This window comes from Macaca nemestrina, chromosome 4 (genome assembly GCF_043159975.1).
Source record: "Macaca nemestrina isolate mMacNem1 chromosome 4, mMacNem.hap1, whole genome shotgun sequence".
In the NCBI taxonomy this organism is placed as follows: domain Eukaryota; kingdom Metazoa; phylum Chordata; class Mammalia; order Primates; family Cercopithecidae; genus Macaca; species Macaca nemestrina.
Window position 1 is genome coordinate 114,833,463 of NC_092128.1, and position 21,662 is coordinate 114,855,124.

General features: G+C 42.6%; 2 protein-coding genes across 3 annotated transcripts in view; one reads left to right on the forward strand and one right to left on the reverse strand.

Annotated features, from left to right (window-relative positions):
• Positions 1–21,662, forward strand: part of LOC105494244 (oxoglutarate dehydrogenase) — a 467,517-nt gene that overhangs the window by 183,119 nt on the left and 262,736 nt on the right. The gene's annotated exons all lie outside the window — the stretch shown is intronic.
• The window catches only part of LOC105494215 (NudC domain containing 3), a 106,551-nt gene that overhangs the window by 26,144 nt on the left and 58,745 nt on the right, over positions 1–21,662 (reverse strand). For both annotated transcript variants that reach the window (XM_011762488.3, XM_011762487.3), the window contains exon 3: positions 17,225–17,357. In XM_011762488.3, coding sequence (XP_011760790.1) covers positions 17,225–17,357 — 133 coding nt within the window. The remainder of the gene's footprint in view (positions 1–17,224; positions 17,358–21,662) is intronic.

The window sequence follows — 21,662 nt, forward strand, 5'->3', positions numbered from 1 at the left end:
TACTGATAGCGAGATAGAAATTATTATTACTATTTTTTAAAGAATCAAATACAAATTCTGGAGTTCAAAAGTAAAACAGGAAAAAGATAAGAGTTCATGAAAGGGGCTCAAAACTACTTTTTAGCATTTAGAAGAAAGAACAAGCAAACTTGAAGACAGGTCAATTGAGATTACCCAAACTGAGAAACAGGGAAAAAACCGTGAAGAAAAATAAACAGAGCCACAGAACCTGAGGGACACTATTAAACATACCAACATACAGAAGAGAAAAGAAGAAAGAATATTTGAAAGAATGATAGCTAAAAACTTTCCAAATTTGACATGAAAAAAAAATTACATCCAAGAAGTTCAATGAATTCCAAGTAAAATAAACTAAAAGGAAGCCAGCCTCACCTAGATGTCATAATCAAACTGTCAAAAAAAGCCAAGTCAATAATGAAGAAACAGAACAAAAACAAGGAATAAAATCTTCAGAACTTACTATAAAGCTACAGTAATCAAAACAGTGTGGTAGTGGCATAAGGACAGTCATCTACACAGATCAATGGAACAGAATTAAAAGTCTAGTAAACGGCCGGGCACAGTGGCTCATGCCTGTAATCCTAGCACTTTGGGAGGCCAAGTCGGGCGGATCACGAGGTCAGGAGATTGAGACCATCCTGGCTAACGTGGTGAAACCCTGTCTCTACTAAAAATACAAAAAAATTATCCACGTGTGGTGGCGGGCACCAGTAGTCCCAGCTACTCAGGAGGCTAAGGCAGGAGAATGGTGTGAACCTGGGAGGCGGAGCTTGCAGTGAGCAGAGATCACGCCACTGCACTCCAGCCTGGGTGACAGAGCAAGACTCTGTCTCAAAAAACAAAACAAAACAAAACAAAAAGTCCAGTAACACGTCAGGCGTGGTAGCTCACACCTGTAATCCCAGCACTCTGGGAGGCTGAGGCAGGCGGATCACGAGGTCAAGAGATCAATATCATCCTGGCCAACATGGGAAACCCTATTTCTACTAAAAATACAAAAGTTAGCTGGGCGTGGTGGTGCGTGCCTGTAGTCCCAGCTACTCGGGAGGGTGAGGCAGGAGAATCGCTGGAACCTGGGAGGCAGAGGTTGCAGTGAGCCAAGATCATGTCACTGCACTCCAGCCTGGCAACAGAGTAGAGTGAGACTCCATCTCAAAATAAAGTCTAGTAACAAACTCATACACTTATGATCAACTGATTTTAGACAAGAGTACCAAGAAAATTCAATGGAAAAAGAATAGTATTTTCAAGTAATTGTACCATGAGAACTGAGTATCCACATGCAAAAGAATGAAACTGTTTTACTAATTCAAAATGAAGTTGGACAACTATTTCATAGCATATAATAAATTTTTTAAACTCAAAATGGATCAAAAACCTAAATGCAAGAGCTAAAATTTGTGATCCTGGGTTAGACAATGGTGTTTTAGATATAACACCACAAGCAGCCAAAGCAAAAAAAAAAAAAGTGACTTCATCAAAATTTAAAACTTTTGTGCTTCAAAGAGTAGTATCAAGAAAGCAAAGACGACCCATAAAATGGGAGAAAATATCTGCAAATAATGTATCTGACAAGGATGTAGTATCTAGAATATGTAAAGAAGTCTTACAACTCAACAATAAAAAGACAAACACCCCAATTAAAACATGCATATGAACTTGAATAGGCATTTCTCCAAAGAAGATATACAAGTGGAAAATAAGGACGTAAAAAGATGCTCAATGTTATTAGTCATGAGGGAAATGCAAATCAAAACAACAAAATCCTACTTCACACCCAGTAGGATAGCTACAATTAAAAAACAAAACCGAAACAGACAATAACAAGGGTTGATGAGGATATGGAGAAATATGAACCCTCATACATTTCTGGTAGATCTGTAAAATATAAAATGGTGCAACTACTTTGGAAAACTGTTTGACGGTTCCTCAAAAAGTTAATTACAGAGGCACCACATGACCCAGCAATTCCACCCATAGGTATATACACTAGTGGTGAAGACAAAAAACGTATGTCCAGAGAACTGGAAGCATATGTCCATGTATGGGTGGTAAAGGGAAAGACTGGGGGTACAAGTAGATGCACAGTGGGGAAACACAGAGATGCCTCTTTCTCTCTAGCCTCATTCCACAGGACAAGTCCTCAGATGCCAGCAAAGGACAAGCAAGGTAGTCTGAAGGAAGAAAAGAGATTGAGACCACCTTAGAAACAATCTTGTGGCACACTCATGTTCAGGCAGATGCCATGTAACAGGCCAGAAGTCATCACCCTTAAGTTCTGATGAGAATCCTACCACTGAGGCCCCTCTAAGACTAGGAAGATATCCAGGAAGCTGAGCAATGTGTCCCTTACCAAACAATAAATAAGATGAAGATACACATGCAAGTGCACTGTGTGTAGATATACCCAAAAAACACATCCACGTGTACGGAGCATAATTAAAGTTATATTCGATGCAAAAACCAGTTTAAAACCCAGAGTACTCACAACCAACATGGCACAAAATCCTTACTCACATACAACTTGTAACAGATGGTGTATACAATCTAGATCATTTTATTACAATTTTTAAAAATCAAGTGTCCATTTTCAGCTTCAGTTGTATCTAATTTTGTTCAATTTCAAGTTCTATCTGTATGTTTTAAATATTTGCATTTTAGAATGCCTGTATCTAATCAAATACAATGGGAAGATCAACTGTAAGTGATAAAATTCATACTATGTTAGGCTGTTGGTTATGAATAAATGAGATGGGGCCCAAATTGCCACTTAGAAGTCTTCTATGAAGAAAACAAATCACTTCATTTCTACAACAATTAAATTAGAAACCATTGGCAGAATTTAGACAAAACGACTCTAATGGGGTAAAAAGATCAAAGTGGATTATAAGGCAGCTAAAGTTCAAATAACTGACCAAAGAAACTCTACCAAATGCAATCTACTCCTATCTAATCTTGATTCAAATTTCAGAAGCCATGAAAAAACAAAGAACCAATTAACTTGAATACACAAAAATTAGTAAGGTGAGGCAGGGCATGGTGGCTCATGCCTATAATTCCAGCACTTTGGGAGACTGAGGCAGGGGGATTACTTGAGCCTAGGAGTTTAAGACAAGCCTGAGCAACACAGGGAGACTTCATTTCTACAAAAAAAAAAAAAATTTAATTAATAGGATGTGGCAGTTCGTGCCTGTGGTCTCAGCTTCCTGGGAGGCTGAGACAGGAGGATCAATATAAATCAACTCAAAAGGTTAATAACAAAATGGGACAACAGATCGGCAATACATATCACATACAAAGGACTGATCTCTCTAATATATACAGAACTCCTAGAAATCAATAAGAAAATGTACAGCAACCTAATAGAAAATGGGCAAAAGATATAACTAGTTCAAAGGACAGTCACATGTAGAAAGATGCTCCACCTCACTCTAAGAGAAATACAAATTCATACTAGACACAGATACTATTTTTCATCTACTCAACTTACGAAACCCCAAAGTTTGATAACATACTATTGTCAGCAAATTTGTGAAAAACCGAGGGCTCTTATACATTGTTGATGGATACATAAGTTAGTATAACCCCATATGGAAGATAATTTAGCAACACTTATAGAAATTAGAAATATAGGCTGGGTGCAGTGGCTCAGGCCTGTAATCCCAGCACTCTGGGAGACCAAGGTAGATGGACTGCATGTGCCCAGGAGTTCAAGATCAGCTTGAGCAACGTGAGAAAACCCCATCTCTACAAAATACAAAAAATCATCTGGGCATGGTGGTGCATGCTTGTAGTTACAGCTGCTCAGGAGGCTGAGATGGGAAGATTGCTTAAGCCTAGGGAGGACAAGGCTGCAGCAGGCCATGATGGGTGACAGAACAAAACCCTGTCTCAAAAAAAAAGAAATTAGAAATACATATACCTTTCAATCTAGCAACTACACTTCATGGACTTTTTTCTATATAAAATGCATATATGCAAAATGAAGTTTATTAAAGGGCATTGTTTTATTGTTTACAACAGGAAAGACTGGAAACAACCTAAATGTCCATTAACAAGACATTGGTTTAATAATCAGCCTATAGTTTGAAGGGGGAAAAAGCAAAGAACAGGAGTCCCAGGTGTGAGGGATGGTGGGTTTGGGGCTTGAGCCAGATGACCAGGGAAAGCAAGGTCTATCTAGAATTTACTGGGCACCCCTCAGGCACTTGGGGACATGGAGGTAAAAAGAGATGGGAGTCTCCTTGGTGGGGCCAAAATGACACTGGGCAAGGGCATTAAGATCATCTTAAAAAGTGGAATGCACCATCTTTGCTAAAGGTGGGGACAGAGCAATACATGTTCATACTTGATTATATATACATAAAAACATCTGTTGAAATATCCCCAAAACCAGTTATGTGATGACTTAGGTTAGGGCTAGCTGGGGAGGGGTCAGGACAAGACAGAAAAGACACAGAGGCAGGACAGGGATTTTTGTTGTTGTTACACATGTTTGTGCTTTTGAACATATAAATGTGTTATGCACTCAAAAATTATGTAAATGCAAAAATAATGCAGTCTATTAGTCTTTTCTGCTATAGAAGTTTCCTATAATACAACATCTTCCTGCATTTTTTCCTAAGCAACTTCTAAGAACACGTTATGGAGCTTTTAACACAAATTCCAGCACTTACATCAAGCTCACAGGCAAGGCCTCACTACGAATCTAAGCCTCGGGATGAGTTAGAGCCATACATGACACGCCTAGTGGCTAAGGTGGTGTTCCAAAAGGTACCCAGGGTGAGGACAAAAATGGCAGGTCACGACAGTGATTACACCAGCCTGCAGGAACACTCACAATCTATGAGGAAGAAGACTCAAGGGAAACAGATTCACTTGTCACTCAATAACATCCAATCATGACTTCATTTGCAATAAGGCCATAAAACAGGGTGGGGGTGAGAGGACCTCGGTTCTGGTGTATGATCTACCATCATCCCACCATGAGAGTTTTCTCATCTGCAAAATGAGAGGTTAAACTAAAAATCTCTGGAATTTAATTTTCAAAAGCATTGCAATTCTGTGTGATTCAATGAAATGCCAGGTTTATAACCACTCAGGTCTGACATGAACAATCACAAAAACATCTGTCATTAAACTCAAAGTTCCTTGTCTCTATTCTATGGGTACACCAGCAAGAGAGAGAGAGGGAATCAGCTGCTTTTCCTAAACAGAGCAGAGTAGATTGAGCAAAGAACATGTGATGGAAAAGACCTAACCACATTTTACTAATGTATGAAATTAAAAGCTTCATTTTGAGAAGTTTTCATTCACTAGCAAGATGATTTTTTAAAATATTACAAGGTAAAATAGGAATACTCTATTTTTCTTCTAAAAAACATAAAGCATTATGCACACACTCTCATTTGTCTCCCACTACCCTTGAGAGGCAAGTGTGAACTCATCATATCCATTTCTACAGAAAAGGGATCAATGAGAAACTCCAGGAGAGGCAAAGCTCCGATAATGCCTGCATCAAGCTACAGCTGGAGAGTTGAGATCTGGCTCTCCTGTGAAGCTCTATCCACAGCTCTAACACAAACACTGGGCTGCCTGAGCAAAGCCCCTGAATCACCAACACAGAACAGATTTTGATTTTAACAGTTGAGTTGTTGTAGCCGGGGTTACCATCGTGACAATGTCCAATAGGTGCCACAGACAAAAACCAAAAATAAACACTGCTGACAGGCAACCGTGACAGGTACACTTAGGGAATAACCAGAGCCAGGCCAGAAAGAAAGTACAGCTCTGAAGAAAAACACTTAGACAAGCAAAATCCAAGAGATACAAAATAAACTTTTTCCAAAGTTTTAAGTGAGGCATGACTTTAAAAAAAAATCACTCAGCAATTAAGACACCAAGAATTTTTATTTTTACTTTATTTTTTATTTTTTTTGAGATAGGGTCTCACTCTGTTATCCAAGGTGGAGTGCAGTGGCACAATCACAGTTCGCAGAAGCCTTGACCTCCTGGGCTCAGGTAATCCTCCCACCTCTGCCTCCCAAGTAGCTAGGACTACAGCTGCATACCACCACACCCAGCTAAATTTTTTTTATATTGTTTTGTAGAGATGGGGTTTCACCATGATGCTCAGGCTGGTCTCAAATTCCTGGGCTCAAGCGATCTGCCCACCTCAGCCTCCCAAAGTGCTGGGATTACAGGCTTGAGCCACCATGCCCAGCCAAGAATTTTTAAAAGAGGTCTGCAGTGTTGTAAGAATGACATGGGGAAAAAAAAATTACTATTGAAGGAGAAAAAAAAGTTTTTCCAACCACACAGGAGATGAAGCATGCCACCAAGGCAGGTCACCAGTACAAATTAGGTCAGCAGGTGTCACAAAAGGCCAATGCTATTGTCACATAGATATACCGTGTTAACAAATAAATTAGGCAAGCCACTACTAAATAAACCACTGAAAAAAGAAGTCCCTTCCTTCCATCCTTCTATCCTGATATTTATAACCAAACTTCACCTTTGACCCTTCCCTGAGGTGAGAGAGAACACTAGCTCCAGAGCAAGCCTTGATTATTGCCTGGCTCTTTTTGGCTGAGACCATGCACACACAGTTCTCAGTATCCCTCATGGGTGCACAGTGACTGCCTGCATGATAGGAGGACTGGAGGGGACAACTCACTATTTCAAGACACAGAGAGGGAACCACACAAGTGCTGGTTAAATACACAAACCAACCAGTTTTAGGTTCTATACAGCACCTGCCTCCATCTTGCTCATTTATTTGCTGACTTTTACTGCTGCACCCCACTGGGATATAAGCTCCAAACCAGCAGTCTTGTCTGTCTTGGTGATTCCCACATGCCCAGTTCCTGGGATAAAGCACAGCCCACATGTTTAGAAAATGTCTAATGTAGAATGAGCCAAATCCAGGGCTATCCTTGGTGATAGTAGAGCCACATCATCTTAGAGGTCATAACAAGTGTATTTGAGAGAGGTATAAATCTGAACTTGAGACAAGACATAGGGCAGGACCTTCATAACACGGTGTCGACCATAGGGCAGAATCATGGCATCAACATCCCAGATAGTCAACAAGCACATCTGAGACACCATTTCCAGTGGGGAGTTGTCCCAGGTAGCTGTGCAAAGTATGGTGAAAGCTGTTAGCTAACCTGGGTCTCTTAAGTCAAAAAAAGAGAAAATAACCAGTTTCAGCTTGGGCCTAATACAAACCCTTTCAGAGAAAGCCCCAGAGGTTCACAGAGCAGTTCAGAAGACAGATAAAGAACCAGGAAACTGTAATTTTTTTAGCCAAGTGAATGAAGCATGGCAATCAATGCTTTTCATAATTTATTCAACTACATACATGGCAATACTAACAAAAAATGAAATAGAAATCAACACCTAACCCACCAAAATCCCAAAATTCTGGATAAACTACTTGGGAAGAGCTGTTAGTTCCTGCTCCTGGCCTATTAAAAACAGACAGGAAGTAGTCATTTGAAGCTAGAATTCCTTGTGGATGATCCCTAGTGATCTGGTCTGACTTTGATCTTAAAATTATACTGAAGTCTATGATTCTAGAGGTCACCAGTTGCTGGTAAGAGATATAACGGGGATGTGGGGTGGGAAGAAGGGAAAACTGAGCACACAGCTACTTCCTGCTGAAGCCAGGCCACCAGCAACTCACTGATCTGTGCCTGTGGTACCTTAAAGGCACAGGGCACTTGCAAAAGTCTCAGTCTTCTTAGGGATGCTATGGACCCCATCCAAACTCCTACACACAGGGCAGGTTTAGGACATGTCTGCCTATTTCAAGTGGCCCCTGGAGAATGAAGGAGAGACTGCAGAGGGAGTGGTCACAGAGTCAGAAGGCACAGGACAGGAGGGCCAGAGGGATTCAGCTCCAGGCCAGCCTGGACTTCACACCTACCCAGGCCAGGCAGGAATGGGACTAAGCCTAGTCACCTTACTGCACCATGTGGGATGCAGGGTGCAAGCCAAGTTGCCCCCACTATACAGAGAGGTTCATTTCCTATAAATGCACATGAGACGTGTTCCAGGACAGTGTCTCCTTCTAAGAAGCCAGCACCACTTGTTTGTATAGAGTAAGGAGGGTAGCCCAGAGGGAAAAGCATAAGGTTTAGAAGCAGACATACCTGACTCAAACCACAGCTTTGCTACTTCATTCATGCAGCTATTCATTCATTCAAAAACTTATCCAGAGTGCTCACTGTTCCAGGCATAACAACAAGGGAGATGACACTGTGGATTTTCCAAGTTAACTTGGATGATTCAGTAACTTCTCTCAGCTTCAATTTCTCATCTATAAAATAGAATGAATGATATGGGGGGATCTGGCAAGATAGTCGAATAGGAATAGCTCTGGTCTGCAGCTCCCAGTGAGACCAACGCAAAAGGTGGGTGATTTGTGCATTTCCAACTGAGGTACCCTGTTCATCTCACTGGGACTAGTTAGGCAGTGAGCACAGCCCACGGACAGTGAGCCGAAGTACGGTGGGACATCGCCTCACCTGGGAAGTGCAAGGAGCGGGGGGCCTCCCTTTCCCAGCCAAGGGAAGCCATGAAGGACTGTGCTATCCGGCCCAGATACCAAGCTTTTCCCAAGGTTTTTGCAGTCCACAGACCAGGAGATTCCCTCATGTGCCTAAACCACCAGGGCCCTGGGTTTCAAGCACAAAACTGGGAGGCTGTTTGAGCAGACACTGAGCTAGCTGCAGGAGTTTTTTGGTTTTTTGTTTTTTGCATACCCCAGTAGCACCTGGAACCCCAGCAAGACAGAACCGCTCACTCCCCTGGAAAGGAGGCTGACACCAGGGAGCCAAGGGACGATGGAGCTTGGTGTCTGCCATTACTGAGGCTTGGGTAGGTGGTTTTCCCTTAACAGTGCTAAAGAGGCCTGGAAGCTCAGACTGGGTGGAACTTAACTTAAAGAGGCAAAGTGGCTGTGGCCAGACTGCCTCTATAGATTCCTTCTCACTGGGCAGGGCATCTCTGAAAGAAAGGCAGCAGCTCCAGTCAGGGGCTTATAGATAAAACTCCCATCTCCCTGGGACAGAGCACCTGGGAGAAGGGATGGCTGAGAGTGCAGCTTCAGCAGACTTAAACGTTCCTGCCTGCCAGCTGTGAAGAGAGCAACGGATCCCAAAAAGGAGGATTCTCCCAGCACAGCGCTTGAGCTCTGCTAAGGGACAGACTGCCTCCTCAAGTGGGTCCCTGACTCCCATACTTCCTGATTAGGAGAGACCTCCCAACACAGGCTGAGAGACACCTCATACAGAAGAGCTCTAGCTGGCACTAGCCCGGTGCCCCTCTGGGATGAAGCTTCCAGAGGAAGGAGCAGGCTGCAATCTTTGCTGTTCTGCAGTCTCCACTGGTGATACCCAGGCAAATAGGGTCTGGAGTGTACCTCAGCCAACTGCAGCAGACCTGCAGAAGAGGGGCCTGTTAGAAGAAAAACTAACAAACAGCAACAACATCAACATCCAAAAAAAAAAGACCCCCACACAAAAAACCCATCCAAAGGTCATCAGCCTCAAAGATCAAAAGTAGATAAATCCATGAAGATGAGGAAAAAACCAGCACAAAAACGCTGAAAATTCCAAAAACCAGAATGCCTCTTCTCCAAATGATCGCAACTCCTCTCCAGCAAGGGCACAAAACTGGACGGAGAATGAGTCTGACAAACTGACAAAAGTAGGCTTCAGAAGGTGGACAATAACAAACTCTTCTGAGCTAAAGGACTACGTTCTAACCCAATGCAAAAAAGTGAAGAACCTTGACAAAAGGTTACAGGAACTGCTAACTAGAATAACCAGTTTAGAGAAGAACATAAATTACCTGATGGAGCTGAAAAACACAGGATGAGAACTTCGTGAAGCATACACAAGTATCAATAGCCAAATTGATCAAGCAGAAGAAAGAATATCAGAGACTAAAGATCAACTTACTGAAATAAGGCATGAAGACAAGATTAGGGAAAAAAGACTGAAAAGGAACAAACAAAGCCTCTAAGAAATATGGACTATGTGAAAAGACCAAACCTACGATTGACTGGGGATCCCTAAAAGTGACAGGGAGAATGAAAACAAGTTGGAAAACACACTTCATGATATTATCCAGGAGAACTTCCCCAACCTAGTAAGACAGGCCAACATTCAAATTCAGGAAATACAGAAAACACCACTAAGATACTGCTCGAGAAGAGCAACCCCAAGACACATAATCATCAGATTCTCCACGGTTTAACACAGGAAAAAATGTTAAGGGCAGCCAGAGAGAAAGGTCAGGTTATCTACAAAGGGAAGCCCATCAGACTAACAGCAGATCTCTCTGCAGAAACTCTACAAGCCAGAAGAGAATGGAGGCCAATATTTCATATTCTTAAAGAAAAGAATTTTAAACCCAGAATTTCATATCCAGCCAAACTAAGCTTCATAAGTGAAGGAGAAATAAAATCCTTAACAGACAAGCAAATGCTGAGGGATTTTGTCACCACCAGGCCTGCCTTACAAGAGCTCCTGAATGAAGCACTAAATATGGAAAGGAAAAACCGGTACCAGCCACTGCAAAAACATACCAAAATAAAAAGACCAACAACACTATGAAGAAACTGCATCAACTAATATGCAAAATAACCAGCTAGCATCATGACAACAGAATCAAATTCGCACATAACAATATTAACCTTAAATGTAAATGCGCTAAATGCCCCAATTAAAAGACACAGATGGGCCAAGTGCAGTAGCTCATGCCTGTAATCCCAGCACTTTGGGAGGCTAAGATGGGTGCATTACGAGGTCAGGAGTTTGAGACCAGTCTGGCCAATATGGTGAAACCCCGTCTCTACTAAAAATACAAAAATAAGCTGGGTATGGGGCCGTGCACCTGTAGTTCCAGCTACTTGGGAGGCTGAGGCAGGAGAATCACTTGAACCTGGGAGGCGGAGGTTGCAGTGAGCCAAGATCACGCCACTGACTCCAGCATGGGCAACAGAGCAAGACTCTGTCTCAAAAAAAATACCACACACAGACTGGTAAATTGCATAAAGAGTCAAAATCCATCGGTGTGCTGTATTCAGGAGACCCAGCTCATGTGCAAAGACACACATAGGCTCAAAATAAAGGGATAGAGGAATATTCACCAAGCAAATGGAAAGCAAAAAAAAGCAGGGGTTGCAATGCTAGTCTCTGATAAAACAGACTTTAAACCAACAAAGATCAAAAAAGACAAAGAAGGGCATTACATAATGGTAAAGGGATCAATGCAACTAGAAGAGCTGACTATCCTAAATATATATGCACCCAATACAGGAGCACCCAGATTCTTAAAATAAGTTCTTAGAGACCTACAAAGAGACTTAAGACTCCCAAACAATAATACTGGGAGACTTTAACACCCCACTGTCAATATTAGACAGATCAACAAGACAGAAAATTAACAAGGATATTCAGGACTTGAACTCAGCTGTGGACCAAGCTGACCTAATCAACAGAATATACATTCTTCTCAGCACCACATAGCACTTATTCTAAAATCAACCACATAATTGGAAGTAAAACACTCCTCAGCAAATGCAAAAGAACAGAAATCATAACAGTCTCTCAGACCACAGTGCAATCAAATTAGAACTCAGGATTAAGAAACTCACTCAAAACTGCACAACTACATGAAAACTGAACAATTTGCTCCTGAATGACTACTGGGTAAATAATGAAATTAAGACAGAAATAACGAGTTCTTTGAAACCAATGAGAACAAAGAGACAACATACCAGAGTCTCTGGGATACAGCTAAAATGGTGTTAACAGGGAAATTTATAGCACTAAATGCCCACATCAGAAAATGGGAAAGATCTAAAATTGACACCCTAACATCACAATTAAAAGCACTAGAGAAGCAAGAGCAAACAAATTCAAAAGCTAGCAGAAGATAAGAACTAACTGAGATCAGAGCAGAACTGACGGAGACAGAGACATGAAAAACCCTTAGAAAAAAATCAATGAATCCAGGAACTGGTTTTTTTAAAAGATTAACAAAATAGACCACTAACCAGAATAATAAAGAAGAAAGGAGAAAGGAATCAAACATACACAATAAAAAAAGATAAAGGAGATATCACCACTGATCCCACAGAAATACAAACTACCATCAGAGAATACTATGAACATCTCTATGCAAATAAACTAGAAAATCTAGAAGAAATGGATAAATTCCTGGACATATACAACCTCCCAAGACTAAACCAGGAAGAAGTCAAATCCCTGAAAAGACCAATAACAAGTTCTGAAATTGAGGCAGTAATTAACAGCCTACCAACCAAAAAAAGCCCAGGGCCAGACGGATTCACAGCCAAATTCTACCAGAGGTACAAAGAGGAGCTGGTACCATTCCTTCTGAAACTATTTCAAACAACAGAAAAAGAGAGATTCCTCCCTAACTCATTTTATGAAGCCAGCATCATGCTTATTCCAAAATCTGGCAGAGACACAACAAAAAAAGAAAATTTCAGGCCAATATCCCTGATGAACATCAATGCGAAAATCCTGAATAAAATACTGGCAAACTGAATCCAGAAGCACATCAAAAAGCTTATCCACCATGATCAAGTCGGTTTCATCCCTGGGATGAAGGCTGGTTCAACATATGAAAATCAATAAATGTAATCCATCACATAAACAGAACCAATGACAAAAACCACATGATTATCTCAATAGACGCAGAAAAGGCCTTCAATAAAATTCAACACCCCTTCATGCTAAAAACACTCAATAAACTAGGTACTAATGGAACATATCTCAAAATAATAAGAGCTATTTATGACAAACCCATAGCCAATATCATACTGAATGGGCAAAAGCTGGAAGCATCCCTTTGAAAATCAGCACAAGACAAGGATGCCCTCTCTCACCACTCCTATTCAACACAGTATTGGAAGTTCTGGCCAGGGCAATCAGGCAAGAGAAAGAAATAAAGGGTATTCAAATAGCAAGGGAGGAAGTCAAATTGTCTCTGTTTGCAAATGACATGATTGTCTATTTAGAAAACCCTATTGTCTCATCCCAAAAACTCCTTAAGCTGATAAGCGACTTCTGCAAAGTCTCAGGATACAAAATCAACGTGCAAAAATCACAAGCATTCCTATACACCAATAATAGACAAGCAGAGAGCCAAGTCATGAATGAACTCCCATTCACAATTGCTACAAAGAAAATAAAATACCTAGGAACGCAACTTACAAGGGACATGAAAGACCTCTTCAAGGAGAACTACAAACCACTGCTCAAGGAAATAAGAGAGGACACAAACAAATGGAAAAAAAATCCATGCTCATGGATAGAAGAATCTATATCATGAAAATGGCCATACTGCCCAAAGCAATTTATAGATGCTATGCTATTCCCATTAAGCTACCACTGACTTTCTTCACAGAACTAGAAAAAACTACTTTAACTCTCATATGGAACCAAAAAAGAGCCCACATAGCCAAGACAATCCTAAGCAAAAAGAACAAGGCTGAAGACATCGCACTACCTGACTTCAAACTATACTATAAAGCTACAATAACCAAAACGGCATAGTACTAGTACCAAAACAGATACATAGACCAATGGAACAGAACAGAGGCCTCAGAAATAACACCACACATCTACCACTATCTGATCTTCGACAAACCTAACAAAAACAAGCAATGGGGAAAGGATTCCCTATTTAATATACAGTGCTGGGAAAACTGGCTAGCCATGTGCAGAAACCAGAAACTAGGCCCCTTCCTTACACCTTATACAAAAATTAACTCAAGATGGATTAAAGACTTAAACATAAAACCTAAAACCATGAAAACCCTAGAAGAAAACCTAGACAACAGTATTCAGGATATAGGCATGGACAAAGACTTCATGACTAAAACACCAAAAGCAACTGCAACAAAAGCCAAAATTGACAAATGGGATCTAATTAAACAAAAGAGCTTCTGCTCAGCATAAGAAACTATCAGAGTGAACAGGCGACCTACAGAATAGGAGAAAATTTTTACAATCTATCCATCTGACAAAGGTCTAATATCCAGAATCTGCAAGAAATTTACAAGAAAAAAAACAACCCCATAAAAGGTGGGCAAAGGATATGAACAGACACTTCTCAAAAGAAGACATTTATGTGGCCAATAAACATGCAAAAAAAGCTCATCATCACTGGTCATTAGAGAAATGCAAATAAAAACCACAACGAGATACCATCTCATGCCAGTTAGAACCGCAATCATTAAAAAGTCAGGAAACAACAGATGCTGGAGAGGATGTAGAGAAATAGGAACACTTTTATACTGTTGGTGGAAGTGTAAATTAGTTCAACCATCGTGGAAGACAGTGTGGCGATTCCTCAAAGATCTAGAACCAGAAATACCATTTGACCCAGCAATCTCATTACCGGGTATCTATACACCCAAAGGATTATAAATCATTCTACTATAAAGACACAGGCACATGTATGTTTACTGCAGCACTATTTACAACAGCAAAGACTTGGAACCAACCCAAATGCCCATCAATGATAGGCTGGATAAAGAAAATGTAGCATATATACATCATGGAATACTATGCAACCATAAAAAAGAATAAGTTCATGTCCTTTGCAGGTACATGGATGAAGCTGGAAACCATCATCCTGAGCAAATTAACACAGGAACAGAAAACCAAACACCGCATGTTCTCACTCATAAGTGGGAGATAAACAATGAAAACACACAGACACAGGGAGGGGAACATCATACACTGGGGCCTGCCAAGGGGTCAGGGGAAAGGGGAGGGAGAGCATTAGGACAAATACCTAATGCATGTGGGGCTTAAAACCTAGATAACGGGTTGATAGGTGCAGCAAACCACCATGGCACATGTATACCTACGTAACAAACCTGCACGTTCAGCACATGTATCCCTTAAAGTAAAATAAAACTTAAAGTAAAATAAAAAATTTTTAAAATAAATTAAAAACAAAAAAGAAATTGCTTACTTCACAGGTTGCAGGTTCTCATGAAGAAGGAAATATGGATACAGTTTCTGGCATATATCAAATTTTTTTATATTATGGATTTAAATTATGTAATGTCCCATTTTGCACTGTTACTTGAGTTTTTTAATAAGCGGAAATTATCTATTTACAACAACCTATGATAATGTTATTCTTATCACAATTCCTTGAGTAGACATCTCTCTCCCACTAAAAGATTAAACTTCCAGTGGGAATGATGGCTCACACCTGCAATCCCAGCTACTCAGGAGACTGAAGTGGGAGGATCACTTGAGGCCAGGATTTCAAGACCAGCCTGGGAAACAGCAGGACTCCATCTCTACAAAAAAAATTTTAAAACTTAACCAGGCATGATAGCAAGCACCTGAAGTCCCAGTTACTCAGGAGGCTAAGGTGGGAGAATAGCTTGAACCCAGGAGTTCAAGGCTGCAGTGAGTCGTGATCATGCCATTGCACTCCAGCCTGAGTGACAGAATGAGGTCAACTCTATTTTAAAAAAAAAGATTAAACTTATACTCACTTAAACTCATTAGATGGAGGTTTCAGAAACTTTAGTTTTTGAAACTCAAGTTGTGAATGTTACAGGTACATCATGACATGGCTCCCTGTTCCATGGAAGAGCCTCACAGCACACAGGCCTGGCCATCCACTTCATCATTGTGACCTGGGTTCTTTGCTTTGCCTCTCAGGACTGGATGGGGCTTCAATGGGTCTCACCCATGACCTGATGTAGCCTAAAGGGGGGTGACGGGGTGTTTGTAGCTGAAGAAAAATAAGTTTTGTGTTTGTTGTTGAGGGGAGCAAAGGCCCACAGCCTGACACCTGTTCCCTGAGGAGGCATAAAATAAACCTGGGGAAAGCAGAATGGTTGGTATCAGTGCACAAACTACAGGCCTACCCATCACGCCACTAAGCAGTAACAGAGGCACAGGGAATGACACCAGGTGGCTGGCCCCAGCAGGGATGGCATGCCCTTTGAGGACTCCAAGTCAACCTTAAAAAAGAGGGTGTGGGGACCAGGAAGCTTATCCTCGGCACATGCATGCCACCTATGTGAATAGGAGGAAATAAAAAAAATAGCAAGGATAGCAAGTGGGGACGCTGGGATGGGGTGGGCCTGTCCCTCCATCCCTCCGTCCCTCCCTCCCTCCCTCCTGTGCAGCCATGTTGTTGCCCTGGGAGAACTGCAGAGTCTGAGAGTTCTGTTTCTCCTGTGATTAAAGGTTATGGAGAATTGGCCGGGCGCGGTGGCTCAAGCCCGTAATCCCAGCACTTTGGGAGGCTGAGACGGGCAGATCACGAGGTCAGGAGATCGAGACCATCCTGGCTAACCAGGTGAAACCCCGTCTCTACTAAAAAAATACAAAAAAACTAGCCGGGCGAGGTGGCGTGCGCCTGTAGTCCCAGCTACTGGGGAGGCTGAGGCAGGAGAATGGCGTAAACCCGGGAGGCGGAGCTTGCAATGAGCCAAGATCCGGCCACTGCATTCCAGCCTGGGTGACAGAGCGAGACTCCGTCTCAAAAAAAAAAAAAAAAAGGTTGTGGAGAATTAAATCGTAATCCTTTCATCTCTGTGATGCATGGTTCATCACCATACACGGGGAGGTGCTACCCACTGTGTCACTTTGTCTAATTTGAGTTTATTAGACCCTGGGCTGGCAAAGCCCAGGAAACTCACATGACAGATGCTATGTCAATGTATGTTAGCTATCACTGTGCATTTAGTTGACTGGACTTTTCTTAGGGAAACCGAAGGCAGATTTAATCTTTAGGAAAAAAGAGAATTCACCAAGATAATGTTTGAGGATTCCCTTGAAAACTGAGAGGCTGGCCATCTACAATAGGAACCCCGAGTGCCTGTGGCTTTGTTTATAAAATAGGTGAGGACATCAGATGCTTGGGTTTCTCTCTCAGGAAGTAGTGTGAACAGGGCTCACCATCCCCAGAGGGAGATTTCTGCAGAACAGCTGGGAGAACCTCACGAACAGAATAAGGGGAGCAAGGATGGTGTGCTCAGCTCATTCCTAGGGCAGGAGAAGGAACATGCCTCACATCCCAAAGGCGATCTCAACACTCCCTCAAGGATGCTGGGTCTTTCCTGCAACAGCTTTGACTGGCTTGGGTGAAGCCACCCACCACTACCCACCAAGGCCATTACCTGCTTTCCCTTCACCACGTGCTTGGGTACTGGCACTCTGACCTCCAGGTCAGTATAGTCCTGTGACCAGGTGTAGTTCTCTCGGACAGCACCATTGTAACTGTCGGGATTCTTCTGGAACTGCTCCTGAATCCTGAAAAAGAATAAAAAAGGTAAGATCCCAGCCAGCCATGCCTGAGCAGAGGACCCCATGGACAGCCCAGCCACATGCCACTCCTACATCCTGGAGACGTGACCAACTCAAGTTTCATCTCAAGCTTGCTTGCTCTGGCATCTGGAAACCCCTCCTCTTTTCAGGTGACTTCCTTTCTGACCCTCCTACATGGTACCCCTGGAAACCACATGACAAGGGAAAAGCTACAGAAAAGAAACCTCAGTGCAGCACCCTACGGTTTAGGAAAAGTATCTGGGACCACAGTCAAAGTACAGCTGGTGCTGCTGGCCTTCAGAGTACTGAGATCCAGGCCTGTTAATTAATCAGAGGGCCCTTATTAATAAAATTCTTAGGCTCATGAGTCCTTGGTTTCTTATAAACTGCTTGGCAGGGCGTATCTTTAAAAAAAAGGGAAAAAAAAAGAGGCCAGGTGTGGTGGCTCATGCCTGTAATCCCAGCACTTTGGGAGGCCAAGGGTGGGTGAATCACCTGAGGTCCGGAGTTCGAAACCAGCCTAGCCAACATGGCGAAACCCTGTCTCTACTAAAAATACAAAAATTAGCTGAGCATGGGAGCACATGCCTATAATCCCAGCTACTTGGAAGGCTTAGGGAGGAGAATTGCTTGAACCTGAGAGGCGGAGGTTGCAGGTTGCAGTGAGCCAAGATTGCACCATTGCACTCCAGCCTGGGCAACAAGAGCGAAACTCCATCTCAAAAAAAAAAAAAAGGCAAAACTATTTCATCCTACAGCTGCTAAACTTCAATCCTAATCCAACCCCTAGCCTCTATTTTCTCCTAGTAAATAAATCAAAGCTAAAAGGACTGCACTAAAATTGTATACATCATATGTAAGACATAAGTAAAACGTTTAATGAGACAGCCTAAAAAACTCAATCAAGCAGATCTTATTGTATAGGTCTGTTATAAACACAGCACAGATACAGATAAACCTACCAAGAAGCTGATGTTAAAAATAAAATATAGTATTTTCCATAAAATGTAACAATGCTAATAATATAAACACTATGTAAGTTTACACTCACAAGTCCATTATAGTGAACTGAAGATCTAAATTACAGACAAAAGCCTAGTCATGGAGGAGGCAGCAGCTATGAACACAGAACATTCCAACAGTAGGTGCAGCTCAGTCAACTTCTCCAGGGCCTGTTCAGAGACAAGCAGACAAAATCTGGCAGGGAGATGGCCACATGGGCTCATAAACAATGTGTGTACTATGATCCTGTTCATACAGGAAAACACAGAACTACACGTATCTACATCTATGTATCTTACACATGCAAGACAAGAGTTGGGAAGAGGTGGTCCAAGAGTGCAGGCTTTCTCTGGCCAGAGTTCTAAGACAAGAACATATTTACCTACCGTGGGTATGCTCTGCATACTGTCTAGGCATGAAGCTGGGCCTCCACCATAGCCTGAGTCCTCTGGGCTTGGCAACTGGTGGCTGTTAAGAACTGAATTGGGTCCCCTAAAATGCTATGTTGGAATCTTAATCCCCAGGACCTCAGAATGTGACCTTAATAAAAACAGGGTCTTTACACAGGTGACGCAGTTACAACAAGGTCATTAGGGTAGGCCCTAATCCACTATGACTGATGTCCTTAAAAGGGGGACTTTGGAGAGACGATGTGAAGGCCATGTGGAGACAATGGTGTGATGTGCCTATAGGCCAAGGAACGCCAAGGACCGCAGGACACCACCTAAAGCTTGAAGAGGAGAGGGAATATCTTCCCCTAAGGCCTTCAGAGGGAACATGGCCCTGCTGACACTTTGATCTCAGACTTCCCTTCTAAGAACTGTGAGAGAATCAACATTTGTTTAAGCCGCCCATTTTGTGGTACGTTATTGTGGTAGCATGAGCAAACACAGTAGCTAAGGAAACTAATTTCAATCAGAGGTGATATTCAAAATTCAGCACTGAATATTGGCAGGACTAGACACTAACCAATCAGAAGAGATGTCAGCCTTAAATTACTCACACATGAGGGCCACTGTGGGACAGAGAAATGACATATGGAAACCAGGAGTCACATAGGATTCCTGGCTGAACGACATGAGAAACAGGGTGCAGGGAAGGAAACTAAAGAACGTACAGTATGTTGAAAACGGGCAGCAAAAGAAAGATTTAGATGCAACCAATAAACACATTTTCAAAGACTATTTAGTGATACGGAGGAAGCTTTCAATATACCATAAAACTGAAAAGGGGGTATTGTTACTTTTAAGTATGGAATGACTTTAATTTCTAAGAAGAAACATAATACACACACACGTGTGTACACATATATGAAAAAGACTGAAAAGAAGCACATTAAATCTTTGTGGTTATCTCTGATAGTAGAGTAACAAGGAATCTGACTTTCTTCTTTGTACCTAGGTATTATCCAACCTCCCTAGAATATGTAGACATTTTTATAACCAAGAGAAAAATGGTTCTCTTTAAAAAATGCTAACAGGAGACAGTGATGCACCCTGCAGCCCCTGTATCCAGGTGCGGTCCCAGGACCACAGCAGCAGCACTACTAGCCTGACTCTTGGAGCAGAGTACAAAGGAGTCAGACACAGAGAGGGGGACTCACCCAGCCCCCAAGTTTCCACAGGATCCTTCTAGGTGAGCACTGACAGAAGCTTTAAGACTCACATCTGACATAAATATGCTTGAACATGCAGAGAATATTTCCAAAAGAACAATAGGATAGCAGCAGCTACTTTTATGGCTGGAAACTGTAGACTTCTTTTCATTGACACTTTTGTACATACATTACCATTTGAAAAAAGTCAAAATTATGAAACATACAAATTAAATACCCCACACACACACACAAAATAAAGACCAACATGGCCCCAGCACTTGGCAGAGATCAGGGAGTAAACATGAAGACTCCTCAAAAGTTGGGAAAAAGAAATGGCTCTCTCAAGAAAGGAGAATGAGTATAATGCTGGGGGATATCCTTGGGGATGCTGCCGCCAGCAACAGTGCAGTCACTCAGCTTATACCACCAGCGATGCCCACATGGGTTCTGCCTCCTCCAGGGCAAATGGCGGTCAGTCTCTGCCTTGGAGTGAGGGAGGACATCTGTCACCCTTGCCACTAAACGCTGCAGTAAAGCTGTATGCTTTTGGAGAGGGCTCTGGTCACACAGAACCTGCCTCACCCCATCCTCCTGCTGTGTCCTCAGCAGCCCTGGCCTGGCTCCTCTTGCATGGAACCTGCAGATTCCCTCCAAGGGAAGCAGGAGAATCACTCCTTAAACAGCCCTTGCAAGTTGTTGGGTGCTTTTTATAGTGCTCTGAATGCACATTCTATTTAAATAAGGTTGATTATTTCCAGCCAACAGTATGTTAAAATAAGCGTCCTGTCAAGTGCAGGTGTCTCTGGCCCCCACTGTGCCACTGTTGGTCACCCCTGCAGCTGCAGGCCTGGGCACACGGTAGGAGGCAGGGGAGGGAGCATCCACGCTTCAGCACCAAGGGTGGGAGTAGGAAAGTGAGTCAGCAGTCAGGTTGAAGATTATGGAGTAGGTCTCCCTGCAGCTCCCACTCCCGATGAGCTGGGATAACAAGGTTCTAAATGTGTTAAAGGAAAAACACAGAACAGGCTCTGTTGCCTGTTGGGTGCTGTGGGTAGCAGGGCCCTATGTCTCCTTGGGGATAGGCCAGACCCTTCCTGGCAGACTGCAGGCCTAGGTGCTGCTGAGTGTGGCAAGCCAGGCACCAGGGTCACCTGCACAGGGAGAGCTGGCGGCACTGTCACCAGGAGTCACTGTCATGCAGGCAAGCAGTTCTTGACTGAGTAGGTCAGGTTTCTGACCAGGTTTCTGAGACTCATCGTCAGGAACCCGACCTACCCAATCTGCCTGTTTGAGTGCTGCCACTAGAAACCAAAAGGTCCTCTCTTTTTTTTTTTTTTTTTTTTTTTGAGACGGAGTCTTGCTCTGTCACCCAGGCTGGAGTGCAGTGCCACAATCTCGGCTCACTGCAACCTTTGCCTCCCAGGTTCACGCAATTCTCCTGCCTCAGTCTCCAGAGTAGCTGGGATTATGGGTGGGCACCACCACTCCCAGCTAATTTTTGTATTTTAGTACAGATGGGGTTTTACCATGTTGGCCAGGCTGGTCTCGAAATCCTGACCTCAAGTGATCCGCCTGCCTCAGCCTCCCATAGTGCTGGGATTACAGGCGTGGGCCACCGTGCCCAGCCTCCTTCCATTTGTTTTTAAAAAACACAGGATTAGGCTAGGCTCACACTTGCAATTTCAGGGCTT